The sequence below is a fragment of the Ranitomeya variabilis genome, chromosome 3, assembly GCF_051348905.1.
Source record: "Ranitomeya variabilis isolate aRanVar5 chromosome 3, aRanVar5.hap1, whole genome shotgun sequence".
NCBI classification, from domain to species: domain Eukaryota; kingdom Metazoa; phylum Chordata; class Amphibia; order Anura; family Dendrobatidae; genus Ranitomeya; species Ranitomeya variabilis.
In genome coordinates, this window is record NC_135234.1 from 52,545,409 (window position 1) to 52,571,166 (window position 25,758).

General features: G+C 45.1%; 2 protein-coding genes across 3 annotated transcripts in view; one reads left to right on the forward strand and one right to left on the reverse strand.

Moving 5' to 3' along the window:
• Positions 1 to 1,318: 1,318 nt before the first annotated feature.
• On the reverse strand, positions 1,319 to 20,400 carry RBM11 (RNA binding motif protein 11). The gene is made up of 5 exons (XM_077294048.1): positions 20,254 to 20,400; positions 16,072 to 16,234; positions 10,150 to 10,222; positions 9,094 to 9,190; positions 1,319 to 2,500 (listed from the first exon to the last, which is right to left on the reverse strand). The coding sequence occupies exons 1-5, from the start codon at positions 20,347 to 20,349 to the stop codon at positions 2,207 to 2,209; spliced, it is 723 nt and encodes a 240-aa protein (XP_077150163.1). The 5' UTR covers positions 20,350 to 20,400; the 3' UTR covers positions 1,319 to 2,206.
• The window catches only part of LOC143815139 (stomatin-like), a 49,710-nt gene continuing 44,329 nt past the window's right edge, over positions 20,378 to 25,758 (forward strand). Inside the window, exon 1 of one of the 2 annotated variants that reach the window (XM_077294046.1) lies at positions 20,378 to 20,535. In XM_077294046.1, coding sequence (XP_077150161.1) covers positions 20,483 to 20,535 — 53 coding nt within the window. In that variant the 5' untranslated portion in view covers positions 20,378 to 20,482. Of the gene's footprint in view, positions 20,596 to 25,758 lie in introns of both variants that reach the window. The other variant, XM_077294047.1, reaches the window with a different exon arrangement.

The following is a 25,758-nucleotide window of genomic DNA, read 5'->3' on the forward strand; positions in this document are numbered from 1 at the left end:
AGGCTCAGCTCGGAGCAGTCTGGTACCGCAGCACCCTGATGCTTCAGCACTGGAGAAATGGGTCGGAGCACGGCCTTGTAGGAGGCCATTGTAGCGCTTGTCAGTGCTGCCATCTGTTGTGGTCGCCCCTTTCTGCAGGGAGCGTCGGTAAATGTGATGTAATAGGAGTCAAACAGCCCTGAGCTCACGGTATTATAGGAGCAGCAATGTGACTGAGACTTTACCACATTTCATGCACGCGCTGCAGACATTGTAATGTGCAGATGTTACATCTGCAGCAGCTCACCGCTCTGCAACACACGACAAAATTAGGGGCAAATTTGTAGCCCAAATCCAAACATGGCACATTTCTGTAGTCTCAGAATTTGCTGTGAAATACGCTACAGAATTGGCCATGCAGAAGAAACATAGAATAACCATCTATGTCAAAATCATCTCTCTGGGGCTTCCGTGGTGCCAGTGTCCCAGTGACAGTAAAGTGATGCTATATGTTAGCAATACACCATGCAATGACCCTTTTAACAAAATCATGCCTCGGATTAGTATGGAAAAGACAACAGGAAATTTAACTTTAATATATTCATTAAAAAACTTGCAGAAAGATTTGCAAACAAACTGATGACTTTTCTTTTTAAATCTATGGTTTAGTTTCCCTTTGAAGACTATCTGTCACCAGATTTCACAATACAAACTGCGGACATTACTAACTAGATCTTAGACCTGAAGAGGTTGGAGCAGTCTCTTGTAAAATCCATGGTCGGGATGGCTGTATAAATCTTCCAAAAACTAATCTAAACCTCCATCCACCTAACCTGATTGACAGCTCCTCAGTGTCCCTCCACCCTGCTGGGATCTCTCACTGCTCAGTACACTCTTTAGCTGGCAGTCGGGCTGGGTGGGCAAGGAATTAATTCACCTGGACTTTTTAATATCAGCATTATAAAAAAGGGGACACATTTACTTAAAATCGGTCACCACAATAAGTGCCACTAACCCGCAGATATGGTTTTAATCTGCAGGTTAATAGCATTATTAACCTGCCCGGTGACCGCACTTACCTGAAGGCTGCAGGGAGAAAGTTAAAGTTTATTCCCCCGGCAGCAGAGCTGTAACCACGCCCCGGCACTGTCTGACACCGGCTCTGCATTGGGGCCGGCTGATAGAATGGTGACTGAACCAGCGCCGCCTCAGTGACTGAAATTATAACGCTGCCGGTTCATTCTCTCCCCGCAGTGTTCGGCTAAGTGCAGGTGCTGGACAGGTTAGTAACCCTATATACCTGCAGATTGACCCCATATCTGCAGGCGAATACGGTAGCTTTTTCCTGATGACAGGTTTGCTTTAAGGCTGACATTTCACATGCCAGTCTTCATCCTTGTAACAAAAAACTGATTGGAACTTCCCAATCAGAAAACTGGTGTGTACAGGTGCGAACAAGGAGTAGCCACGTCATGCATGCCCAGCAGGATCCTACCTACCCAGAAATTCAGGCTTTAGCCCAAGAGATACTTAGGTTCCCAGCAACCCGGAGATGGCCTTGTCGTTGGCTGCTGGGCATGCATGAATTGGCCAAATTAAGTGCCAAGCATCTCCATTTTTTTATTATCTAGAGCAGTAATGCTATTCATATATTTCATATTTACATGCTATAGCGCTACAGAGTGCAACTTTGTTGTTAGTCTTAATCCTTAGACTGGTGGTTAAAATGTGCCAAATTTACCAAGAAGTGCCCTCTATGTAGATTTTTTGCGCACATCGGGCAGCTTGTGCTCCACATACAGAGATCTAGGCTAGCTGTGAGCTGCACTAGGCTTCCACTATGATGTATGACATTTTCTGCTTTGGCTTATAGTGAGAGTCCATTAGTCTGAGGAGGGCCCGGTACCCATCCGCAACGCCTTGCACATTAGGGAAGTGGTGGCGCATCAGAAAAAGGACAAAGTTTCACTTTTCAGTGCAAGTTAAACTTGTGCAGAAATGTGACCATTTTGGCCCCACAATTGAGGTACGCGGACAATGTTAAAGACACTTAATATTTAGGATTTTATTATAGCAATATTTCAGTGAACTGTAAATCTATGTCTTTTTTGGGACAGTCATACTGTTATAGAGTAACCAGGTTTCTTCATATAAAGCGACATGTAACGGCCGGCCTTTGGCTCCATCCTGCACCAGCACAGCTAGCGGATGGACTTCGTGCCCTCATTCACAGCTTTCTCCTCTTGGACTTTTTACGTTTTTTTAGTTTATCGGAAGGTTTAGATTTTTGAGCCTCTACGTCATCATTATCGATATCGCTGCTCGACGCTTCTCTCCGTCGCTTATTAGATTTAGGGTCGTGTAAAACCTTTAGATTTCGTCTCTGAGAACTCGGACCGATGCTGAAGTTCTCTGCGGGTTCATTACATGGGGGAAATGTGTCGGTGGTCCATGGATGCGATGTCCTGTAGGGCGGAGGTTCTTGAGCTGCAGGCTGCGGGAAAGCCAAAAACTGGTTCATCTAAAACAAGGAAAATACACGTTATAGTCAGTATAGTAAAGCCAGTCTATTCCCACAGGACAATCAATAAAGCTTTCATCTGGGTTTTACCATCACAGACAAATTGATCGGGCAGATTTACGGTTCTTGGTGCACCTCAAGTTTGCACCAAAATTTGGCACAATTTTTTTTCTTCCAAACCATGGTAGTCCATCTAGTTTAACATGAAGGAGGGTGTAGAGGTTGTGACGTGAAATGTAACAGACAATGCAAGATTAATCTAAAATCTAGGTGCAAAAGTATCAACTAAGGAGGCATAAAATAAAAGTGTCTACAGATGAGCAAACTAAATCAGAAAAGCCAAAACAAAGTCACTCCTCTCAAATATGGCAAAAAATAAAATATGTCAATTTATCGAGAACATATACAGAGTAATAAGAAATAGAGATTATTGCAGAGAAAAATAACATCCTGTTAAGAAATTAATTTGATCCCATTAAATTCTCAGAGGCCCAAAGAAATATTCTGCATGTTCTACAAATAGGATGATGTAGTAAGAGACTGATATAATGCACAGAGAGAAATGTATGAGATCAGGTGTGTAGTAAAATGAGCCTGAAAATGGGTTAACCCCTTCCCGACCTTTGACGCATACGCTGCGTCATGAAAGTCGGTGCCAATCCAACCTGTGACACACCGTATGCGTCATGGAGGGATCGCGCCCCTGCAGATCGGGTGAAAGGGTTAACTCCAATTTCACCCGATCTGCAGGGACAGGGGGAGTGGTACTTTAGCCCAGGGGGGGGTGGCTTTGCCCCCACGTGGCTACGATCGCTCTGATTGGCTGTTGCACTTTCAACAGCCAATCAGAGCAATTTGCAATATTTCACCTATGAAAATGGTGAAATATTGCAATCCAGCCATGGCCGATGCTGCAATATCATCGGCCATGGCTGGAAATCCTGATATGCCCCCCCCACTGCCACCGATCTGCTCCCCGGTCCTCCGTTCAGTCCGGTACTCCCCTGCGTCCGCCTGTCCGCTCCCCCGTCCTAGTGTCCGCTCCCCCCTGTGCTCCGATCCACCCCCCTGTGCTCCGATTCACCCCCCCCACCACCCCTTCATACTTACCGATCCTCCCGGAGTCGGTCCGTCTTCTCCCTGGGCACCTCCATCTTCCAAAATGGCGGGCGCATGCGCAGTGCGCCCGCCGAATCTGCCGGCCGGCAGATTAGTTCAATGTACATTTTGATCACTGTGATATAACCCATCACAGTGATCAAAATAAAAAAAATAGTAAATGAACCCCCCCCCTTTATCACCCCCATAGGTAGGGACAATAATGAGCGAGGGGTAGAGCGAGGGGTAGAGCGAGGGGTAGAGCGAGGGGTAGAGCGAGGGGTAGAGCGAGGGGTAGAGCGAGGGGTAGAGCGAGGGGTAGAGCGAGGGGTAGAGCGAGGGGTATGTGCACACGTATTCTGGTACTCTGCGGATTTTTCCGCAGCGGATTTGATAAATCCGCAGTGCAAAACCGCTGCGGATTTACCGCGGATTTACCACGGTTTTTCTGCGGTTTTTCTGCAGATTTCACTGCGGTTTTACAACTGCGTTTTCTATTGGAACAGTTGTAAAACCGCTGCGGAATCTGCAGAAAGAAGTGACATGCTGAAGAATGTAAACCGCTGCGTTTCCACGCAGTTTTTTCCGCAGCATGTGCACAGCGTTTTTTGTTTCCCATAGCTTTACATTCAACTGTAAACTCATGGGAAGCTGCTGCTGCGGACCCGCTGCTGCGGACTGCGCTGCTGCGGACCCGCAGCTGCGGACTGCGCTGCTGCGGACTGCGCTGCTGCGGACTGCGCAGCTGCGGACTGCGCAGCTGCGGACTGCGCTGCTGCGGACTGCGCTGCTGCGGACTGCGCTGCTGCGGACTGCGCTGCTGCGGACTGCGCTGCTGCGGACTGCGCTGCTGCGGACTGCGCTGCTGCAGACCCGCTGCTGCGGACTGCGCTGCTGCGGACTGCGCTGCTGCGGACTGCGCTGCTGCGCACCCGCAGCTGCGGACTGCGCTGCTGCGCACCCGCAGCTGCGGACTGCGCTGCTGCGCACCCGCAGCTGCGGACTGCGCTGCTGCGCACCCGCAGCTGCGGACTGCGCTGCTGCGCACCCGCAGCTGCGGACTGCGCTGCTGCGCACCCGCAGCTGCGGACTGCGCTGCTGCGGACCCGCAGCTGCGGACTGCGCTGCTGCGGACCCGCAGCTGCGGACTGCGCTGCTGCGGACCCGCAGCTGCGGACGCGCTGCTGCGGACTGCGCTGCTGCGGACCCGCAGCTGCGGACTGCGCTGCTGCGGACTGCGCTGCTGCGGACCCGCAGCTGCGGACTGCGCTGCTGCGGACTGCGCTGCTGCGGACCCGCAGCTGCGGACTGCGCTGCTGCGGACTGCGCTGCTGTGGACTGCGCTGCTGTGGACTGCGCTGCTGCAGACCCGCAGCTGCGGACTGCGCTGCTGCAGACCCGCAGCTGCGGACTGCGCTGCTGCAGACCCGCAGCTGCGGAAATGCTGCTGCGGACCCGCAGCTGCATCCGCAGCGTTTTCCGCAGCGTGTGCACATACCCTTAGAATTAGGCTATGTGCACATGGTGCGGATATGGCTGTGGATCCGCAGCGGATTGGCCACTGCAGATTCGTAGCAGTGTTCCATCAGGTTTACAGCACCATGTAAACCTATGGAAAACCAAATCCGCTGTGCCCATGGTGCGGAAAATACCACGCAGAAATGCTGCGTTGTATTTTCCGCAGCATGTCAATTCTTTGTGTGGATTCCGCAGCGTTTTACACCTGTTCCTCAATAGCAATCCGCAGGTGTAATCTGCACAAAAAACACTGGAAATCTGCGGTAAATCTGCATGTAAAACGCAGTGCCTTTTACCTGCGGATTTTTCAAAAACGGTGCGAAAAAAATCTCACACGAATCCGCAACGTGGGCACATAGCCTTAGTGTTAGGGTTGGAATTAGAGTTAGGGTTGGAAATAGGGTTAAGATTAGGCTTGTGGTTAGGGTTATGGTTAGGGGTGTGTTGGGGTTAGGGTTGTGGTTAGGGTTAGGATTAGCGTTAGGGTTGGGGTTGGGATTAGGGTTAGGGGTGTGTTGGGGTTAGGGTTGTGGTTAGGGTTAGGATTAGCGTTAGGGTTATGGTTAGGGGTGTGTTGGGGTTAGGGTTGTGGTTAGGGTTAGGATTAGCGTTAGGGTTGGGATTAGGGTTAGGGGTGTGTTGGGGTTAGGGTTGTGGTTAGGGGTGTGTTGGGGTTAGGGTTGTGGTTAGGGGTGTGTTGGGGTTAGGGTTGTGGTTAGGGTTAGGATTAGCGTTAGGGTTGGGATTAGGGTTAGGGGTGTGTTGGGGTTAGGGTTGTGGTTAGGGGTGTGTTGGGGTTAGGGTTGTGATTAGGGTTATGGCTAGAGTTGGCATTAGGGTTAGGGGTGTGTTGGGGTTAGAATTGAGGGGTTTCCACTGTTTAGGCACATCAGGGGTCTCCAAACGCAACATGGCGCCACCATTGATTCCAGCCAATCTTGCGTTCAAAAAGTCAAATGGTGCTCCCTCCCTTCCGGGCCCTGACGTGCGCCCAAGCAGTGGTTTACCCCCACATATGGGGTACCAGCATACTCAGGACAAACTGGGCAACAACTATTGGGGTCCAATTTCTCCTGTTACCCTTGTGAAAATAAAAAATTGCGGGCTAAAAAAATCATTTTTGAGGAAAGAAAAATGATTTTTTATTTTCACAGCTCTGCGTTGTAAACTTCTGTGAAGCACTTGGGGGTTCAAAGTGCTCACCACACATCTAGATTAGTTCCATGGGGGGGTCTAGTTTCCAAAATGGGGTCACTTGTGGGGGGTTTCTACTGTTTAGGCACATCAGGGTCTCTGCAAACGTAACATGATGCCCGCAGGCCATTCCATCAAAGTCTGCATTCCAAAGCGTCACTACTTCCCTGCCGAGCCCCGGCATGTGCCCAAACAGTGGTTTTCCCCCACATATGGGGTATCAGCGTACTCAGGAGAAACTGGACAACAACTTTTAGGGTCAAATTTCTCCTGTTACGCTTGGGAAAATAAAAAATTGAGGGCTAAAAAATCATTTTTGAGAAAAGAAAAATTATTTTTTATTTTCATGGCTCTGCGTTATAATTTTCTGTGAAGCACTTGGGGGTTCAAAGTGCTCACCACACATCTAGATTAGTTCTTTGGGAGGTCTAGTTTCCAAAATGGGGTCACTTGTCGTGGAGCTCCAATGTTTAGGCACACAGGGGCTCTCCAAACGCGACATGGTGTCCGCTAATGATTGGAGCTAATTTTCCATTCAAAAAGCCAAATGGCGTGCCTTCCCTTCCGAGCCCTGCCGTGCGCCCAAACAGTGGTTTACCCCCACATATGGGGTATCATCGTACTCAGGACAAACTGGACAACAACATTTGGGGTCCAATTTCTCCTGTTACCCTTGGGAAAATAAAAAATTCCGGGCTAAAAATCATTTTTGAGGAAAGAAAAATTATTTTTTATTTTCACGGCTCTGCGGTATAAACTTCGGTAAAGCACCTGGGGGTTTAAAGTGCTCACTATGCATCTAGATAAGTTCCTTGGGGGGTCTAGTTTCTAAAATGGGGTCACTTGTAGGGGAGCTCCAATATTTAGGCACACAGGGGCTCTCCAAACGCGACATGGTGTCCGCTAACGATTGGAGCTAATTTTCCATTCAAAAAGTCAAATGGCGCGCCTTCCCTTCCGAGCCTTGCCGTGCACCCATACAATGGTTTACCCCCACATATGAGGTATTGGCGTACTCAGGAGAAATTGCCCAACAAATTTTAGGATCCGTTTTCTCCTGTTGCCCATGTGAAAATGAAAAAATTGAGGCTAAAAGAAATTGTGTGAAAAAAAAGTACTTTTTCATTTTTATGGATCAATTTGTGAAGCACCTGAGGGTTTAAAGTGCTCACTATGCTTCTAGATAAGTTCCTTGGGGGGTTAGTTACCAAAATGGGGTGACTTGTGGGGGAGCTCCAATGTTTAGGCACACAGGGGCTTTCCAAACGTGACATGGTGTCCGCTAACGATGGAGATAATTTTTCATTCAAAAATTCAAATGGCGCTCCTTCCCTTCCGAGCCTTACCATGTGCCCAAACAGTGGTTTACCCCCACATGTGAGGTATAGGTGTACTCAGGAGAAATTGCCCAACAAATTTTAGGATCCATTTTATCCTGTTGCCCATGTGAAAATGAAAAAATTGAGGCTAAAATAATTTTGTGAAAAAAAAAGTACTTTTTCATTTTTACAGATCAATTTGTGAAGCACCTGGGGGTTTAAAGTGCTCACTATGCCTCTAGATAAGTTCCTTGTGGGGTCTAGTTTCCAAAATGGGGTCACTTGTGAGGGAGCTCCAATGTTTAGGTCCACGTGGGCTCTCCAAACGCGACATGGTGTCCGCTAAAGATTGGAGCCAATTTTTCCTTCAAAAAGTCAAATGGCGCTCCCTCCCTTCCGAGCCCTGCCGTGAGCCCAAACAGTGGTTTACCCCCACATATGAGGTATCAGCGTACTCAGGATAAATTGGACAACAACCTTCGTGGTCCAGTTTCTCCTTTTACCCTTGGGAAAATAAAAAAATTGTTTCTAAAAGATCATTTTTGTGACTAAAAATTTAAATGTTCATTTTTTCCTTCCATGTTGCTTCTGCTGCTGTGAAGCACCTGAAGGGTTAATAAACTTCTTGAATGTGGTTTTGAGCACCTTGAGGGGTGCAGTTTTTAGAATGGTGTCACTTTTGGGTATTTTCAGCCATATAGAACCCTCAAACTGACTTCAAATGTGAGGTGGTCCCTAAAAAAAATGGTTTTGTAAATTTTGTTGTAAAAATGAGAAATCACTGGTCAAATTTTAACCCTTATAACTTCCTAGTAAAAAAAAATTTTGTTTCCAAAATTGTGCTGATGTAAAGTAGACATGTGGGAAATGTTATTTATTAACTGTTTTGTGTCACATAACTCTCTGGTTTAACAGGATAAAAATTCAAAATGTGAAAATTGCGAAATTTTCAAAATTTTCGCCAAATTTCCGTTTTTTTCACGAATAAACTCAGAAATTATCGACCTAAATTTACCACTAACATGAAGCCCAATATGTCACGAAAAAACAATCTCAGAACCGCTAGGATCCGTTGAAGCGTTCCTAAGTTATTACCTCATAAAGGGACACTGGTCAGAATTGCAAAAAACGGCCAGGTCATTAAGGTCAAAGTAGGCTGGGTCATGAAGGGGTTAATAGAACATATGTGCATTGTCTCCCCCTAGTGGAGATCTGCCGATCTGCAGACGGTTGGTTGTTTAGCGGCCTGGATCAGCCGGTGTGGCGTCAGTAGGTTTACCCCAGTGTGTATGGGGAATGTCAGGGAGATCCGGTCCCAGGTGCAGCCAGTACCGGCTTCCCCCCAGGGATCACTTACTGGCCCGGCCATCAGAAAAATTCACTGATTTCAATGACCACCGCTTCCACAAAGCAAAAGTTTTCATTCCCACTATTAAAAATTACACACTTATCAGAATCACTTACCATGCCTTGAAAATAATAATATGCCTCTGAGAAGTAGTTATAGTTGAGGCCGGGCACGGGGCATCCTGGTGTAAACGGCTCCCCCACTTCAGGCATTCTGGGTGGGAGGAGAAAAACACAAAAACAAAACATCTATTAATATCTATTAATTCTTACACAATTTGCTGGAGAGCGGAAGGGTGCAACATGTAAGGTGGGGGTTGTGTGATCCTCCCCCGGTCCAGGCAGGAGTGTTACCGCAGTGTGTCTAGGCCAGACCCCGGGCCGCATGCTTTTTTTGATGCAGCACGTGTTCCCGATTTGCACCCAATTTGGAGGGACAATATGTTTGCCACTCCAAAGAGCGCGAGAGGGTGAAGAGAAGCTATGAAAATGCCAGCCATCTCCCGACTTCTGACTGTATGCCTGCCTGGTCCGCTCTTCTCTACAGTGCTGAACAGAGGAGAAGACCCCATTATACTGACAGGCGGTGATGGGCTTTCAGAGATTACTGGCATATACTGTTAATACGCCATACATGGCAGGTTTTCTTCCACCATTGGGAATGGCACAATCCAACAATATGACCCTCGCTCTAAATTAATGCACCCCTTCTCTAGAGATATTGAAGGGGTTGTCTGGGGAAAACAAGTCATCACCTTACCCACAGACTTACTGATCAGTGGTGGGGTGTCCGAACGCAGGGACCGCCGGAACGACCAATTTTTATTTAAAAACAGGGTCGCAGGTTGGAAATCAGACTTCTGCGCTATTCGATCCCTATGGGGCAGCCGGAAAACGCCGAGAGCAGCTCTCAGCAGCCATAGGGATGAAAGGAGCAGCGGCAGAGCATGTGCCCCCATTCCAACAGGGATATACAGTCATGTACTATACGTCAGCACACTGCAATGACTACCACCTCCGCTTTGTGTACGATATCGTATGTGCGGGTCCATTTGCAGCTGGGTCGCTTCTGTGTATACGCAGTGCGACATGACTGCAGAGAATCATTGGGGATAATCAGGTCTATTTTTACATTATCGCCAGATTCTGTACCAAAGCCAACTAAAACCTCACCCAGCTTGGTTTGCCATAAAACCGTTACCAGGCCCTGGGAAGACATTGCTCGCGTCTGCAGAATAGGAACTTCCTAGAATAAAAGGAAAAAAAACAAAACATCAATATCACAGTGTAACCCAACAGCGATAGATGGAAACATACACAGGTGACTAAAGGTTTATACAAGCACGGCTCCGCTCCATCCGACAAAGTGACACGGAAAGGAAAGGTCTATTTTACCTCAATTAGGATAAATATGAATAGGACTAATTTCTCCAGAAATAAAAGGAATAATCCCGGAAATACTCGCTGCTCGCCGAGTACACTGAGCACTGTCTACTCTGTTTATAGACCTTGTAGGGGAGGAGATCACAGGAGGAAGCTCTGGAATAGAGAGTCCTTTTGGATCTTCACGCTGGAAACAAGAACACCGCATGGATTGAATCATAGACAGGATGTAATACTCCAATACTAAACTCTAGAATTGCTAAAATATATAAATATATATATATATATATATATATATATATATATATATATATATATATATATATATATATATATTTATTTTTTTTAAACAAAGCTTTTAGATGTTCTATGTTTAACCCCTTTATGACCCTAGCTTTTTTCGGTTTTGTGTTTTCGTTTTTTCGCTCCCCTCCTTCCCAGAGCCGTAACTTTTTTATTTTTCCATCAATATGGCCATGTGAGGGCTCATTTTTTGGGGGGGACAAGTTATACTTTTGAACGACACCATTGGTTTTAGCATGTTGTGTACTAGAAAAAGGGAAAAAAAAATTCCAAGTGCGGTGAAATTGCAAAAAAAGTGCAATTCCACACTTGTTTTTTGTTTGGCTTTTTTGCTAGCTTCACTAAATGCTAAAACTGACCTGTCATTGTGATTCTCCAGGTCATTACGAGTTCATAAATACCAAACATGTCTAGGTTAGTTTTTATCTAAGTGGCGAAAAAAAAGGAAAATTGCGCAATTTTCCGATACCCGTAGCGTCTCCATTTTTCGAGATCTCGGATTGGGTGAGGGCTTTTTTTTTTGCGTGCCGAGCTGATGTTTTTAATAATACTATTTTGGTGCAGATACATTGTTTTGATCACCCGTTATTTGTCACAGTGACCCAAAAAACATAACTCTGGCATTTCGAATTTTTTCTCGCTACGCCGTTTAGCAATCAGGTTAATCCTTTTTTTTATTGATAGATCGGGCGATTCTGAACGTGGCGATACCAAATATGTGTAGGTTTGATTTTTTTATTCTATTTTGAATGGGGCGAAAGCTATGCTATGATTGGATGGTATGGACACCACCACACTCTTTGGAAGCTGGGTTAAGAAAATCTCCTCTTCCCACAGCTGCCAATCTCAGCACAGCGTCCATTAAATTCTAACAAACGTAATGACACCAAAATCATCCAGAAAAGGTCACACTCAGGGGTCAAAGTCTGGTGCCAGAGAAAGCCTATGGAGTCAGTGCAAAAACTAAGATGGATTTTTTTTTTTAATATATTTTAACTGAGTTCAATGCTTGAAAGTAAATAAAAATCACCTCTTCCGTTTCAAACTATTTTCCCCTTGCAGACCTGTATCATCTTTGGTGCAAACCAAAAGATCGTTTCACCAGACGAATAAGCATTTCACTCGTCCACCTGGTGATCGGCGCCTGTTCACACTGCACAAATATTGGGAAACCAGCGCTCCTAGGGAAGATCGTCCACGATTATCTCACCACGTAAATGGGCCTTACAAGGGAGTCTGTCAGTAGGATCGTTCCTCCTCAGCCGTCTAAAAGGGCATGTAGGTCATAGGAAGCCCTGTTATCTGTCGCCTTATTCCAGAGAAATCCATGGTTTTCTTAATATATAAAGGAGCTGTTAAAGGGGTAGTCTAGACCTGGGGTAAAAGTCTGTAGTCCTTCTATGTGACTGCAGACTTGTAAATCCTCACAGCGCGGTCAAGACAAGATAACCCATTAAGATCTCTGGCCGGACATAGATCTCCCGGAGAATCTGCCTCCAGACCAGAACCCACGACAGCACACCTGATGGGGGGATCCGCCCAGCCAGGACCCTACTGAAATAAAAGGGCGGTACCTCTCCCCAGCTTCAGTTGGTTACAGAGCATGATAGGACCTCCCGATTAATTTACACATATAACCAACACTACATTATAAACGAATCACACTTATAGTGCACACCCATGAGGTGAAAAAGGGGGAATATACGGGTGCTGTCCCTGAAGAATCTTAGGGACCATCTCGTCTCCAGCCATTATTCGTTTACTAGTGTACCTACATTCTTGGACAATTTTGCTAAGAGGGGTGGATGTGTGGCGGATGTGTCGCCTGTCCCAATATTGATAGGTGTGATGATTTTAACAACTTTGATGGCACCAAACATTATAAAATCAGGCAACGCATTACATGCACCACTAGGCATGTGGTGTACTATGCGACATGTCCTTGCGGACTTATATATGTTGGCTTGACTACTCGCCAATTGAAGGTCCGCATAAGAGAACATGTATTGGGGATCCAGGCGGCATCCGGCCACACGGACATGTCCACTCTCAAATCCCTACCCCGTCATTTTAAGGAACTACATAATTGTGAGAGCATTGGCTTTAGAGTTAGGGGGATTGAGGCCCTAAAAAATTAATATAAGGGGTGGTGGGTTGTCCAGGAGATTGGGCAGGCTGGAGACGAGATGGATCTGGCAGCTTAATACCGTTCAACCATTTGGCCTTAATGAAAGCCTTTCTTTTGCGCCTTTTCTGTAGTCTCTTGGCTGTTGTGCATCTTTGAGTTGTGCTTCCACTTATACTGTGGTTTGTTGTATTTGATTTTAATTTTTTATTTTTTGTCCCTATCCTAGTAACATGATTGTGGTCTGGTTGCCATAGGAAGCTGTGTTTGGGTGACCATCGAATATCATACAAGATTGAAGATATGTCCGGCTGCAGCAATCGTCGTTGTTTTGTATTAATCTGTTTTGTTAATGTGTGGGAGTGTTACAATAGATGGTAGTGCGTTGATATCACATTTTCTGTATTCTATATTGCGTGCAGTGTTATGGTTTATCGCCTTTCTCATCTTGATATAAATCTACATATATAGTATACCTCCACTATGATAATTGGCGACACTCCATCTGACTGTGCATCATTGTGTGCATGTACATGTGTGGATATGTGTGTGTGTGTGCACATTGGTAGGTGTGTACATACATATGTGTATATGCGTGCATGTGTATGTGTCTATATGTGTATGAGTGTACATGTTTTGTATTTTATACGCACTGACATATGTTGTTTCTGATTTTGTTTTGCTTTCTATATTTGTGTCCATCGCCGCTGTGGATTTATTGTGTTGCCATTTTATCATTGTGATTACCATTGAACTGGGTTTGTCCACGGTGAATTACTTAGGATGATGATATTATCTATTGTCCCATTTATTGTCAATGACTGTAAATAATATGCTGTAGTGCCCGTATTCATTTACATACTTAAGGGCAGGCTTTTCTTTTTAATAAGATGCTTGCGCCGTGACTTCCTTTATCAAGATGGCCACGCTACAGCTTCCGGCCATGCGCAGACGGCGTCGTGACTTCCTTTACTAAGATGGCCGCGCCGCAGCTTCCGGCCATGCGCAGACCGCTGTAGGCACTGTACCGCACCTTCTTCCGACCATCCCCTGACGCATGGTTACCTGCGTCGGTGGTTTGTTCCGGATATGATTGTTGATTGGTATGGCCGCACTCATGTCTCGTATAAATGGATGGGAGTTTTTATTTTTGGCACGCCCCCCTTAAGGTTGATCCGAAACGCGCGTCGGGAGGGTGGGGATGACGTGGTGCAGCACTGTTCATCTACTACAAGTTGGTATGTTATTTTAGTATATATGCCCTGTCTATGATATTATGCTGTCTACATTTGTTGACTATTAGGTAGATATATGTACTTTTCTTGTATGCTGATGGACATTTGTCTATATGCACTTTATTTATTAGAGTAGTTACTTTTGCCATGATGTCTGTACCGCTCCGTCCCCCACTAGGCAGTTTAGGTGTGTTAGCCAATTTTAGCTTTTGCTGTCATTTTTTGACCATTGTAATTTGTATTGATATGTAATAAAGTTTATATTTACTATTTTTGGACCAGTACACTGTCCTCTTTGTGGTGTTCTAGGGACCAAAGTTTGCAGCACGCTTCTACCAAATGTTAAGTCAGCAGAGGATAGATCCAATCTAGAATGCCTAAAGAAGGTGGATGGTGAGGACCAGGTAGCGGCCTTACAGATTTAATCAATCGATACCTCCACTTTCTCTGCCCAGGAGGTCGCCACGGCTCTGGTGAAGTCAGCCTTGATGCCATCAGGGATCAGAGTACCACTAGCAGCACAAGCCACACTAATGGCCTCCGTAATCCACCTGGCAATCCTTCGACACCCCATAACCCTTCCTACTACCCTGGAAGGCTACGAATAAGGACTGGGTCTTCCTCCACTAGCTAGTCACCGATATAAACTCTAATAGGGCCCTTCTAACATCAAGATGAAACTTCCTCTCTCCCGGATTCTTAGGTTTATTACAGGAGGGTAGGACAATCTCTTGACTTCGACGAAACCTTGATGCCACCTTGGGAAGATAAGGTGGATCAGGTCTTAACACAACTATTCTCATATATTTGAATATAAGGAGGATTTATAGAAAGGGCCTGTAAGTCACTCACCCTACGGGCTGATGTTAGAGCCACTAATATGATTGTTTTTAGGGTAAGACATTTCACTGCTAACTGCTGTAAGGGTTCAAATGGCTCCTCGGTCAGAGCCTCTAATACCAAGTTCAGATCCCATGGGGCAACCTTCGGGATTGGGACTGGTCTGGATCCATCGCAGGATTTTATGAACCTTGCCACCCATGTATTAGCCGCAAGGTTACAACTATACAATGCACCCAAGTCAGACACCTGGACCTTAAGGGTACTAGTAGACAACCGCAGTTCAACCCCAACTGCAGGAACTCTAAGATGGGTCCAATTGGAGGCTTTAGCCCTAATGGATGTCCTAAAAATTCCAAGAATTTTCTCCATGTCCTGCTGTAGATTTTTGTTACCATCCGATTTCAGCACGGGAACCCAACTGAAGCGGGTGGAGAGGTACAGCCTATTTATTTCAGTAGGTTCCTGTCCTGGCTGGGTGGATCCCTCTCTCAGGTGTGCTGTCATGGGTGAAGGGAAAAGAGGCATTACAGTGTGCGACATGTAATGACTGACCGTCTGCTCTCCTGATCTACATGTCTCACACTGGTGATGCCACCTTTCATTTAAGATTAGCTCTGGAGGCAGAATCTCACTGAGATCTAAGTCCGAACCATAGATCTTAACAGCTCATTTACATATTAAGAAAAATGTGAATTTCTGTGGAAGACATCGGGTTGCAGTTATCAAGGAATCATTTTATTCAGCTTCCTATGACCTACATGCCCACATAGACTGCTTTGAAGGATTGATCCCACTGACAAATTCACATTAAGTCTTCTTTGTCAGTATACTGCCAGCACTATAGGAGTTAGAACTTCATTTTCATTACTTCCAAACATGCACTGCCCCTGTCTGCGCTGAACGCCCACCTCTCTGTCATGCCTGTACGCGGCTTAACAGGCAGGAGAGCAGGACCAGAGGAAAGACCTGACCTAGCTTCCTGTAATCCGCCTTGTCTCTGCAGATGGATTACCCTTGACAGCAGGCAGTGCACAGCAGGTTACACAGAAGACAGACAACTAGTGGATGGGAGTTTAGAATGATTTTTTGGAAAAAAAAAAATGTAATCAAAGTGCTATGTATATTAATTATGCAACATGTGACCAAATAGGATATAGTAGTCCAAGAGTTCAGCGCCAGTACAGAAAAGAAACCCCGTAAACTTACCAAACCGATAGTGGAGTTTAATGGGTCTCCCAAATAGGCGGATGCCATTTAGCAAGGATATAGCATAAGGCACAGATTCAGTGTGTTTGAAGCAGACGAATCCGAATGACTTCAGGTTTCCATCTTTATCTTTTGCAATAGTCACTTTGGTCAGCGGTCCAGCCTGGAAAATAAGAGAAATGGTCATTGTGCAGTGCTCACCGTGGGCCACTGTGTACTAAAGGGGCATAGTGAGTAACATCACCAGCTGTTACCGGGATCCCAGCGAGGGCAATTACTGAAGCTCAGCGACCAACCTGTTACTATATAAAACCCAGCGTGGATCCGCCGAGGATTCTCATGGCACAGCACTGAGCCATACAGTCATCCATGCAGTAAGGATGTATGAAGAACAGCAGAGCCCTCAGTGTACCCAGCGCTGGGCACAGACCAGCGAACATGGTATATTTACAGAATAACAGTAGGACTTGGCAGATAAGTGGACAATAAACCTGTCTCCACCACAAATAGTAGGATTCTCAGAGGGGGAAAGCCTTGGAGCATTGCTGCTGCCCCATCAACCTCGGCATCGGTGGGGTCCTGGCAGTCATAAACTGACCTGCGGTGCGAGAGTCAAAGTCGCAACATGTTAAGACTCTGTTCTCGCAAGAGAAATTATTTGCAGAGTTTCCCCATAGATTTGCATTAGATGCTGCAGAAAAGAATCAAAAGCGCATGTAATCCGCACATGATTGTATCAAAGTTGTCAAAGCCAAATACCAGAAAGCATCAAAAACAAAGCAGCTTTGTATAAAACATGACAAACCAATAAGAGACAAAAAGCACGTCAAAATTGGGAAAAAAAAATAACTGCAAGTAATGGAGCATGCGGCTCCGCAGCAGCTCAAATCTGAAAATTGTTGAATTTCTGCCCTGGACTGTGTGTGTCGTCTCCAGCACAGAGATTTTACCTGTTGGATGGGAGTTTGGAGCGGTGCTCAGAAGCAAATCTAACATGCCAGTTATGGGACATCCATGAACACTTGTTAGGGCACATTTACAACCTCTACTAGTGATGAGTGAATGTGCTTGGATGAGGTGTTATCTGAGCATGCTCAGGTGTTAACAGAGGGTCTTAGTTCGAGTTCCCGTGGCTGCATGTCTCGCGGCTATTTCTTAGACAACCCCTGCATGTGTTGTGGCTGTCTAACATCCGCGAGACATGCAGCTGCAGGGACTTGAACATATTTTTCAAGCATGCCGAAGACCCTCAGTTAGCACATGAGCATGCTCAGATAACACCTTATCCCAGCACGCTCACTCATCACTAGAAGTAACAGATTTTTTTTTTTTAAACAAACCACAATCTCCAATTAGTCTCATTCACATTTCTTTTTTAAACGTGCATTTTCCGTGCAGTCATCTTCCAATATGCGCTAGCGGATCCTTACTGATACCATTTGCAGCCCATAGAAGTCAATACGTTGAATTTAATACCAGGATTGCATAGCTCACACTTGTAGTGGTCGGATAATTATTATTACTCAGGACATAATCATTGGGGAGGTGTCACTATGTCATAAAGTGACCGTTCATCGTCTGATGTTCCGGTGAACCCTATTAATTGTGCTTTGATGCCGCGTTAATCACCAGCTACACAAAAGTTTAGTCACACGAGCGCTTCAATAAATTCTGTACACCTGACATGAAACAGCTTTTATAAAAGGATATGGACATCTTTAGTTAAATGCGTGTAATTAGGGGTAAAAATGGTGCAAAACTTTAATGAAGCCTAATTGCAAACCTCAATGGCCCCTGCAGAAGGAGTTAACTGAGAGTCTGTCTGTCAGTGAGCTTATTGTAAAAGTGTTTGCCTAAGGCCAGGATCACACATGCGAGAAATACGGCCGAGTCTCGCATGTTACTACCTGGCATTGCCGCCGTCACTCAGGAGCGTGCGGCCGCATAGCAATACATGCAGCCGCACGCTCTGCTCCTGAGTGACGGCGGCAATGCCAGATATTAACATGCGAGACTCGGCCGTATTTCTCGCATGTGTGATCCTGGCTTAAGTCTTACCTGTCTTTCTCTAAAACTCCTCAGTGATGATTTATGATCACAGTTCAGCTGAACTGTGATGTGGTCATAACTCAGCTCAGGGGAACTCAGAAAAAGACAGGTTACTAACTCACCATCAGAACGAGCTCACTGATGGATTCTCAGATGCCTCATTCTGGGCTCAGCAACATACAGTGCAGCAGAGGCCATAGAAGGCAAAGGGGGCAACATTTTTAACGGAAACCAATCAAAAATGTATTTTTGACCAGAATACATGAAATATTATGTCCACATAGATATATCGAGACAAAAAAACTGCAGCTGCTAGAAATTAGGATGAGAAAGTATACAAGTAACACAAAGAAAACTTGGGGCGGTTTAAAATGTGTTTCTTCTCCCAATCAATTCCGTGATACAATGACGGGAAAAATAAATAAATAAGTGTAATACATTCAGAAATCAAAGATTACTACAGAAGAACATGAGATGAGAATCTGTCTGACGATAATTGAATTTGCTGCATCCTGCATCACAAATAAACTCGAGTGATATCAAACAAATGTTACCACTATCATGAAGTACAATAAGTCACAGCAAAACAACCTCAGAATCAGACACTGGTCAGAATTCTACTATTTGGCCGGATCATGAAGGTGAAAACTGGGTTGGGAGGTGCGGGGGTTAAGCATTATGCACCTTTTGCTTTCTAGAGCGTTACGCTGTATTGGTGGCTGCAGAACGAGTTAACAGAGAATCTGTCAGCGAGCTTGTTCTGACCAGAGTGTTTGTGTGGCTTTTTTTTTTTTTTTCTTTTCTACCACAAAAAAAGAGAGAGAGGAAAAAAAAAAAAAGATTTCTATAAAAGGACTCATGATGACAACTACTTTCAGTACAAGTACAATACGTGTACGTGTCCAGTTTTTGTCATCTGATAGGGTCTGTCCGAGAGTGAAACAAATAAAGCGGCGTGCATCTGAGATTCAGATCGCACTCAGTCATGCAAGTCATTGAGTGCGCGGAAGAAAATATTTTTTCATGGACTGACAGAATGGAGTGTGATCAGCATAGTCGGACAGATTTTCTGGGTTGAGGGATAACACGACCTTGCGCCCCTGCCTAGGTGTGCTTGGTCACTTTGCCACCATCGTTTCTTCTGGTCATCCGTTATTCACTATCCTAGCTTCTTCTAGGAAACAAACAAGGCAGCACCAGGATGCGACGAGGACGCCATCAGGGTGCTAACAGAGTTTTTCACAGACTCACTTGGGTCAGTTTGGGCCATGCCGCTGATCAAAAAGGGACATGCGACCCCCTCTGTAGGTTATAATGGGCAAGTGATCATTGAAGAAAGAGATTAAAGCACAGGTAGGCCTCATTCAGCCAGGTTCTATGGCTTCCACAGACCGCACTCGACCCCATTATAGTCAATGGGGTTCTCCAGACTTTTCGCGGACACCTTGTCTCCATCACGGGGAAGTGTCCGTATTTGGTCCGAATAATGGCTGCTTATCGCCCCTACGAATCTATGGGTCAGTGACGACCATTGCCGCACATGGAGGGCATGGGACCATGAGTAGCACTGTGTAAGAGCGCCAAGGAACTAATGGCACAATAATAATAATAATAATAATAATAATAATAATAAGTTGCAAATGCATACAATCTTTTTATTCAGCCCCAACCAAAAAGTCACTGATGATCAACTGTCCATGTTTTTACGTACAAGAAAACTCCCCGAGGTGTGAATGAGGCCTGTCCGCTCAGATGATAAAGCCTCCTGCAGTGACTATAGTGATCCCAGGGCGGCACTGATTATGGGGTTACATCACAATTCAATCTTTATCCATTTTATATTAAAAATCAGAACTTCCAGCAGAAATATTTACCTCTGCAGCTTTTTGATGTGACTGAGACACTTTTATCTGCGAGTGACGCAAATTATCAGTTTTGTGCTGAACAAGTTGCCAAAATGATCGCAACATTTTACCAATTTTTTGGGGGGAGGGGCATGAAGGAGGGGGACTTTCAGCTTTTATTGGAAGACAGTTAAAAAAATTGTATAAAAATCTAATAAATTACATTAATCCCTTAAAAAGGCTCGCTATAGAGCTGTTCCCTCCCCTATAACGATGCTGTGCCCGGTACCTGCAGGAACAGCTCGTACAGGATCTCCTCCTTCACGTTACCGTCCAGATTCCCCACGAAGATCGTCCTGTCCGCCTCCTCCTGCCTCTTCAGCATGTCTGTCTGTCTCCTACTGAGCAGCTCCACAGCTGGGATCACCAGCGGTCACTAGAGCGCGGGGAGACGTCACCGGCGTGCTGCGGCGGCCATTTTGGAGAAGACCAAAGCCGGCTGATAGCGATGGCCTCTGATGTGGGCGGTAAAATCCATGTGGAGCCGCATTTCACAACCCCGTAACGAAAGGTTACAATTCAGTTTTGATTTTTTAATAATCTATTCGATGACATTTGTCTCTGCAGCAAAGTAAGTGCAATCCCTGGGGGTGCAGACCAGTAACAATAGTGACATCTTTACGGTTAAAGAAAAATAAAGCATGGCAAATGAAACTTGGGGTTGCTGAAAATGGCGACCAATCAGGTTGCAGCTTGTATTGTTCAAAGGGCTGGTGACAAATGATAGCTGGATTCTGATTGGTTGTAATGGGGCATTTAGTCCTTGTTCCCAGGTAGCATAAGTACTGTGGGTTTTTTTACCATTTTTTTTCCTTGAAAAGCTTCTATATAGAGACAGTGAAAAAAAAAAACATTTTAAAGGCTATGTTCACACATTGCGTTTTTTTGCAGTTTTTTTAATGCAAATATTAAGCTGCATTTTACAGTACCAGCAAAAGCTATGAGATTTCAGAAGTCTCGTTCACAAACATTGTTTGTTTTTTTTTGCCCCTGACTGAATTAGAAAACTGCAGCATGTCAGTTCTTTCAGTTTTTTTTTTACCCATAGAAAGCAAAAACGCAGCAAAAGAATGCATGTATCAGGTTTTCCTGCGTTTTTGGTGCAAAAACCTAAGGAAACCTCATCATGGTTTTTTTTGGGGGGTGGCACAAAATTTTATGAGCGTGCACGAGGGACAAAAAACTCAGAAAACACGCAGCAAAACTTTCTTTTTGGAAAAACGCAGAGTGTGAACATAGCCTTAAGTGTAGAATTAACGCTTTTGGCCATTTCCCCACGTGGCATAAATACTGCGCAAATTCCACTGAGTTTTTTGTGCAGATAATCTGCGTTTTAGGCTATGTGCACACTTTGCGGATTCCACTGCGGATCCGCAGCGGATTTGACCACTGCGGATCCGCAGCAATTTCCCATGAGTTTACAGTACAATGTAAACCTATGGGAAACAAAAAACGCTGTGCACATGCTGAATAAAAAACCACGCGGAAACGCTGCGGATTACATTCCGCAGCATGTCACTTCTTTTCTGCGGATTTTCACCTGCTCCAATAGGAAGATGCAGATGAAAATCCGCATAAGAAACCGCAGTAAAAACCGCGATAAATCCGCAGTAAAAACCGCGACGGGTTTTCACTGCGGATTTTGGAATTCTGCTGTGGAAAATTCCGCAGTGGAATCCGCAAAGTGTGCACATAGCCTAACTGTCCAAGCAAAGTGGATGTAATTTCATGAAAACGCTCGTCTGCTGTGTAAAGAAAAAAAAAGAAGCAAAAATCGCATCAAATAATGAGGTAAATTCATTAAAAAAAATGCAATGAGAAGAGAAGATTGTTGTTGCATAGTTTGGTGGGCACACCTGAACAAAAAACTGCAGCATTTACACTAAGGCCACGTGCACACATTGTGGAAAGGTGTGCGGATTTTTCCAGACTGATTTTGGTAAATTCGCAGGTAAACCGCACTGCGGATTTCCTGCAGAATTACTGTGAATTTACCGTGGATTTTGTGCGGATTCCACCTTTGGTTTTCTATTATGGAGCAGGTGTAAACCGCTGCGGAATCCGCACAAAGAATTGACATGCTGCGGAATAAACAACGCAGCGTTTCCGCGCGTTTTTTTCTGATTTTGTTTTCCATAGGTTTACATGGTGCTGTTAAACTCAGGGAAAACTGCGGCGAATACGCAACGGCCAATCCGCAGCAAAATCCGCAACGTGTGCATATAGCCTCAGTGTGAACACGGCACAGCAAATATTTTCTGATTTGCAATGTTGTGTCCCATTGTCGCACAGTGGATTCACACTGTCGAATGTGGGCGACACTTATCTGGTTTGAAAAATGATTTAGCATTAATGATTAAAAGGAACAGAATTCATCATAAACATAAATGCGCCATTTTCCCGCACAAGTTATAACGTGTGATATATTACGGGGGTGAATTCTCGATGCGGTTGTTTCTTTCATTGTGGCACAATCGGCAATCTGAAAGATGGCGCTGCTGGAGGGCTCCAAATGCGATATCTAAACACTAACTTTCCATAAAAAGGCTATGTTCACACTAGACGTTTTTGTTTTGTTTTTTGTTTTTTTTGCAGCAAAGCCTCATTTCTTGGCACGTAAGAAGCTGCAGAAAAAAACAGGGTCTCCTTTGTTTTTCATTTTTTTTGTGTGTGCTTTTGATGTGTTTTTTTGTGCGTTTTTGCAGCGGTTTTGGCATGCTACATTTGTGTCTTGAGCATATTGATAAAGTTAAGTATTGAAAAAGTCCTATTCCAGAGAATGAGGTTTTGGCACAAAAAAAGCTGCATAAAATGATACCTGCTTTTTTGCAGCGTTTTTTCACTATCCATTCAAGTCAGTGGTGAAAAACACTGAAAAAAGTCACACGTCCAAAAAACCATGCAAAGCACAAAATACTGATGACAACAAAAAAAAAAGTGTGTGCATGAGATTTCTGAAATCTCATAGATATAGCTGGTACTGTAAAATGCAGCTGAAAATTAGCATAAAAAAACAACTAAACAAACGAATAGTGTGAACTTAGCCTAACACCCCTTTTTCATATCCTGTTTCCAGCTCCCTAGAATGCGATTTGCTTTCTGGGACAAGGACGATCTTTACTTCTGCTGGCGCTCTGGCTCCTATGCCCTTTATGTAGGCACCCTGGTTCTGTACTAAAATATTTTGGGTATGTGCTGTGTTTTACTTGTAATTTCCTGCTGAAATATTTCTTACAGCGGTTATCCACAAATCATCTTTAATGACCTATCCACAGAATAGATGTGTGATCAGTGGGTTCGGACTGTGGGACTACCACAGATCCTGGGCTCATGCATGACCCTCGGTGCATTCATTGTCATAAAGGGTCATTTCAGATGCCTATGAGTAACGACATAAAGTCCAAAACGCGTCAGGCGTGCGGGGGATGTTTGCCCCTTGAGATGCCTATGAGTAACGACATAAAGTCCAAAACGCGTCAGGCGTGCGGGGGATGTTTGCCCCTTGAGATGCCTATGAATAAGGACACAAAGTCCGAAACGCATCAGGCGTGCGGGGGATGTTTGCCCCTTGAGATGCCTATGAGTAAGGAAAAGTCCGACATGCATCAGGCGTGCGGGTGATGTTTGCCCCTTGAGATGCCTATGAGTAAGGCTACTTTCACACCTGCGTTTTTCATCTTCCGTCACAATGCGGCGTTTTTTGAGAATGCAGGATCCTGCATTTTCCCATAGACTTGTATTAGCGACGGATTGTGACGGATGGCCATCCGTCGCTCCGTCGTGCACTGGATCCGCTGTATTTTGGCAGACCGTCGGCACGAAAAAATGTTCAATGTAACTTTTTTCGTATGTTGGATCCGCCATTTCCTACCGCACATGCGCGGTCGGAATACCGCCCCCTCCTCCAGGACTTTAGAATGGGCAGTGGATGCGTTGAAAAACTGCATCCGCTGCCCACGTCGTGCCAGATTTTCACAACGTGCATCGGTATGCCGCGCCGACGCTTAGCGACGGACCCGTACCGACACAAGTGTGAAAGAAGCCTTAGGACACAAAGTCCGAAACGCGTCAGGCGTGCGGGGGATGTTTGCCCCTTGACATTCTATGACATGTATGTTTTTACCTTTTTACAAACAATGGGATTAAATAAAAGAAAATTAGAATTTTTATGGAAATCGACTGGTGCTGGTTTTTCCTTTTTGCCTGCATTTAAAGTGGACTCCAGCCACATTGAACCTGGCACCTGTGGTCCTGTGATACTCTGGTGAGCACTGTGAAAATCCTTTTTCCCCTTCTCCCATGTTGATTTATGACAAACTGATGGAAGTATGATAAAAAAAAGCCACTAATGAAACTCAGACCACGTTTCTCACAATGGAAAAATACTAATGTCTGATAGAGACATTAGAGACGGTACATTCAGCACACACACGGGCATACACACTATAGCCGTATAACACAATGTGAACATATCCTGCCCTCTGGTTTCTTTGTATCTGAACCCACGCTTGCTTCTCATCTTTGCGGAGTATCCAGCAGATAGGTGTATTTTTCTTACAAGGTCTCTGAGGGGATTGATTCTCCGGAGTCCGGGTGTTGCCATTGTCACTTCTGTTTCGCTCATAAGTATTTTAATTTGGCAATTACATAACATATGTATATTTCATTATGCTACACACCAGCACCTGTCTCTCCACATCTCTGCCGGATTAGGGGTTTGTGCACACAACATCTTTTAAACTCGGGTGAACCAGCTTCAGGAAACGCCAGCGTTTTTTTGCTGCTTTTAAGGCACTAAGCCAGGCCTACGATTTTGGGCTCTGTGAGGCAGTGACCAGTGTCACATGCGGGGTTCGCTTATGTGTCCCCCCCAGGATGCGAGCGGAGGCGTATTGAGGCCGTGGGAGTGCATTACAGTCACAAACATAGCTATGATTGCAATGCAGAATAAAAATGAGCCTGGGTCTTGGGCAAGCTATTTGTCCAAGGCAGATTTAAGAAAACCTGTTCTGGGCTTTTATTTTAGAAACGGATTATAGGATGGTAATGGGGCAGTACGTTTCTTTTCCGGACAGGTTTTCTATGTGGCCTCCGACCACAGGTTCTTTATAAAAAACCCTGAAGCAGAGGGTTGGGTGTGTCAGTTTGGTCTTGCAAGCGTGCAGAGCAAAAGGCTCTACAGAGCTCCATCTGTGTGAGGTAACACAGGCAAATGAAGCCAAAAGGTGTTGTGGATTCTGTTTGTGGGCTCCCTCTGGTGGTTACTGCTGGTACTGGGTGACTTTGGTGGGTTGCGGCCTTTGGTTTCCACCTGTCCATCAGAGGCTGGGTGTTTCCTATTTTACCTGGCCTCTCCGTCATTTCCCTTGCCGGCTATCAATGTGTTCAGATGTGCTCTGTTTGGTTCCTGCCTACCTGCTCCCAGATCTTTCAGGATAAGCTAAGTGCTGATTTTCAGTTGTTTGGTTTTTTGTCCAGCTTGCTTAGAATGTCTCTTTGTTAGCTGGTAGCTCTAGTGGACTGAGGTTCTCCCCATGTGCCATGAGTTGGCACATGGGTTCTTGTAATCTCAGGATGGTTTTTTTGATTAGGGTTTTTTGCTGTCCCCTTTTGTGTCATTCTACTTTCTAGTTTACAGCGGGCCTCTATTTGCTAAACCTATATATATCATCTCTATGTGTGTGCCTTCCTCTCATTTCACCGTCAATACATGTGGGGGGCAACTATATCTTTG

What these genes read in the sequence shown, in the direction of transcription:
- RBM11 (XM_077294048.1), bottom strand. Translation starts at nt 20,349, where the DNA reads ATGCTGAAGAGGCAGGAGGAGGCGGACAGGACGATCTTCGTGGGGAAT. An exon ending in TAAACTCCACTATCGGTTTG is followed by an intron (nt 10,223 to 16,071) that starts GTAAGTTTACGG and finishes CTTTTATTCTAG; the next exon opens with GAAGTTCCTATTCTGCAGAC. An exon ending in ATTATTATTTTCAAGGCATG is followed by an intron (nt 2,501 to 9,093) that starts GTAAGTGATTCT and finishes TCCTTGTTTTAG; the next exon opens with ATGAACCAGTTTTTGGCTTT.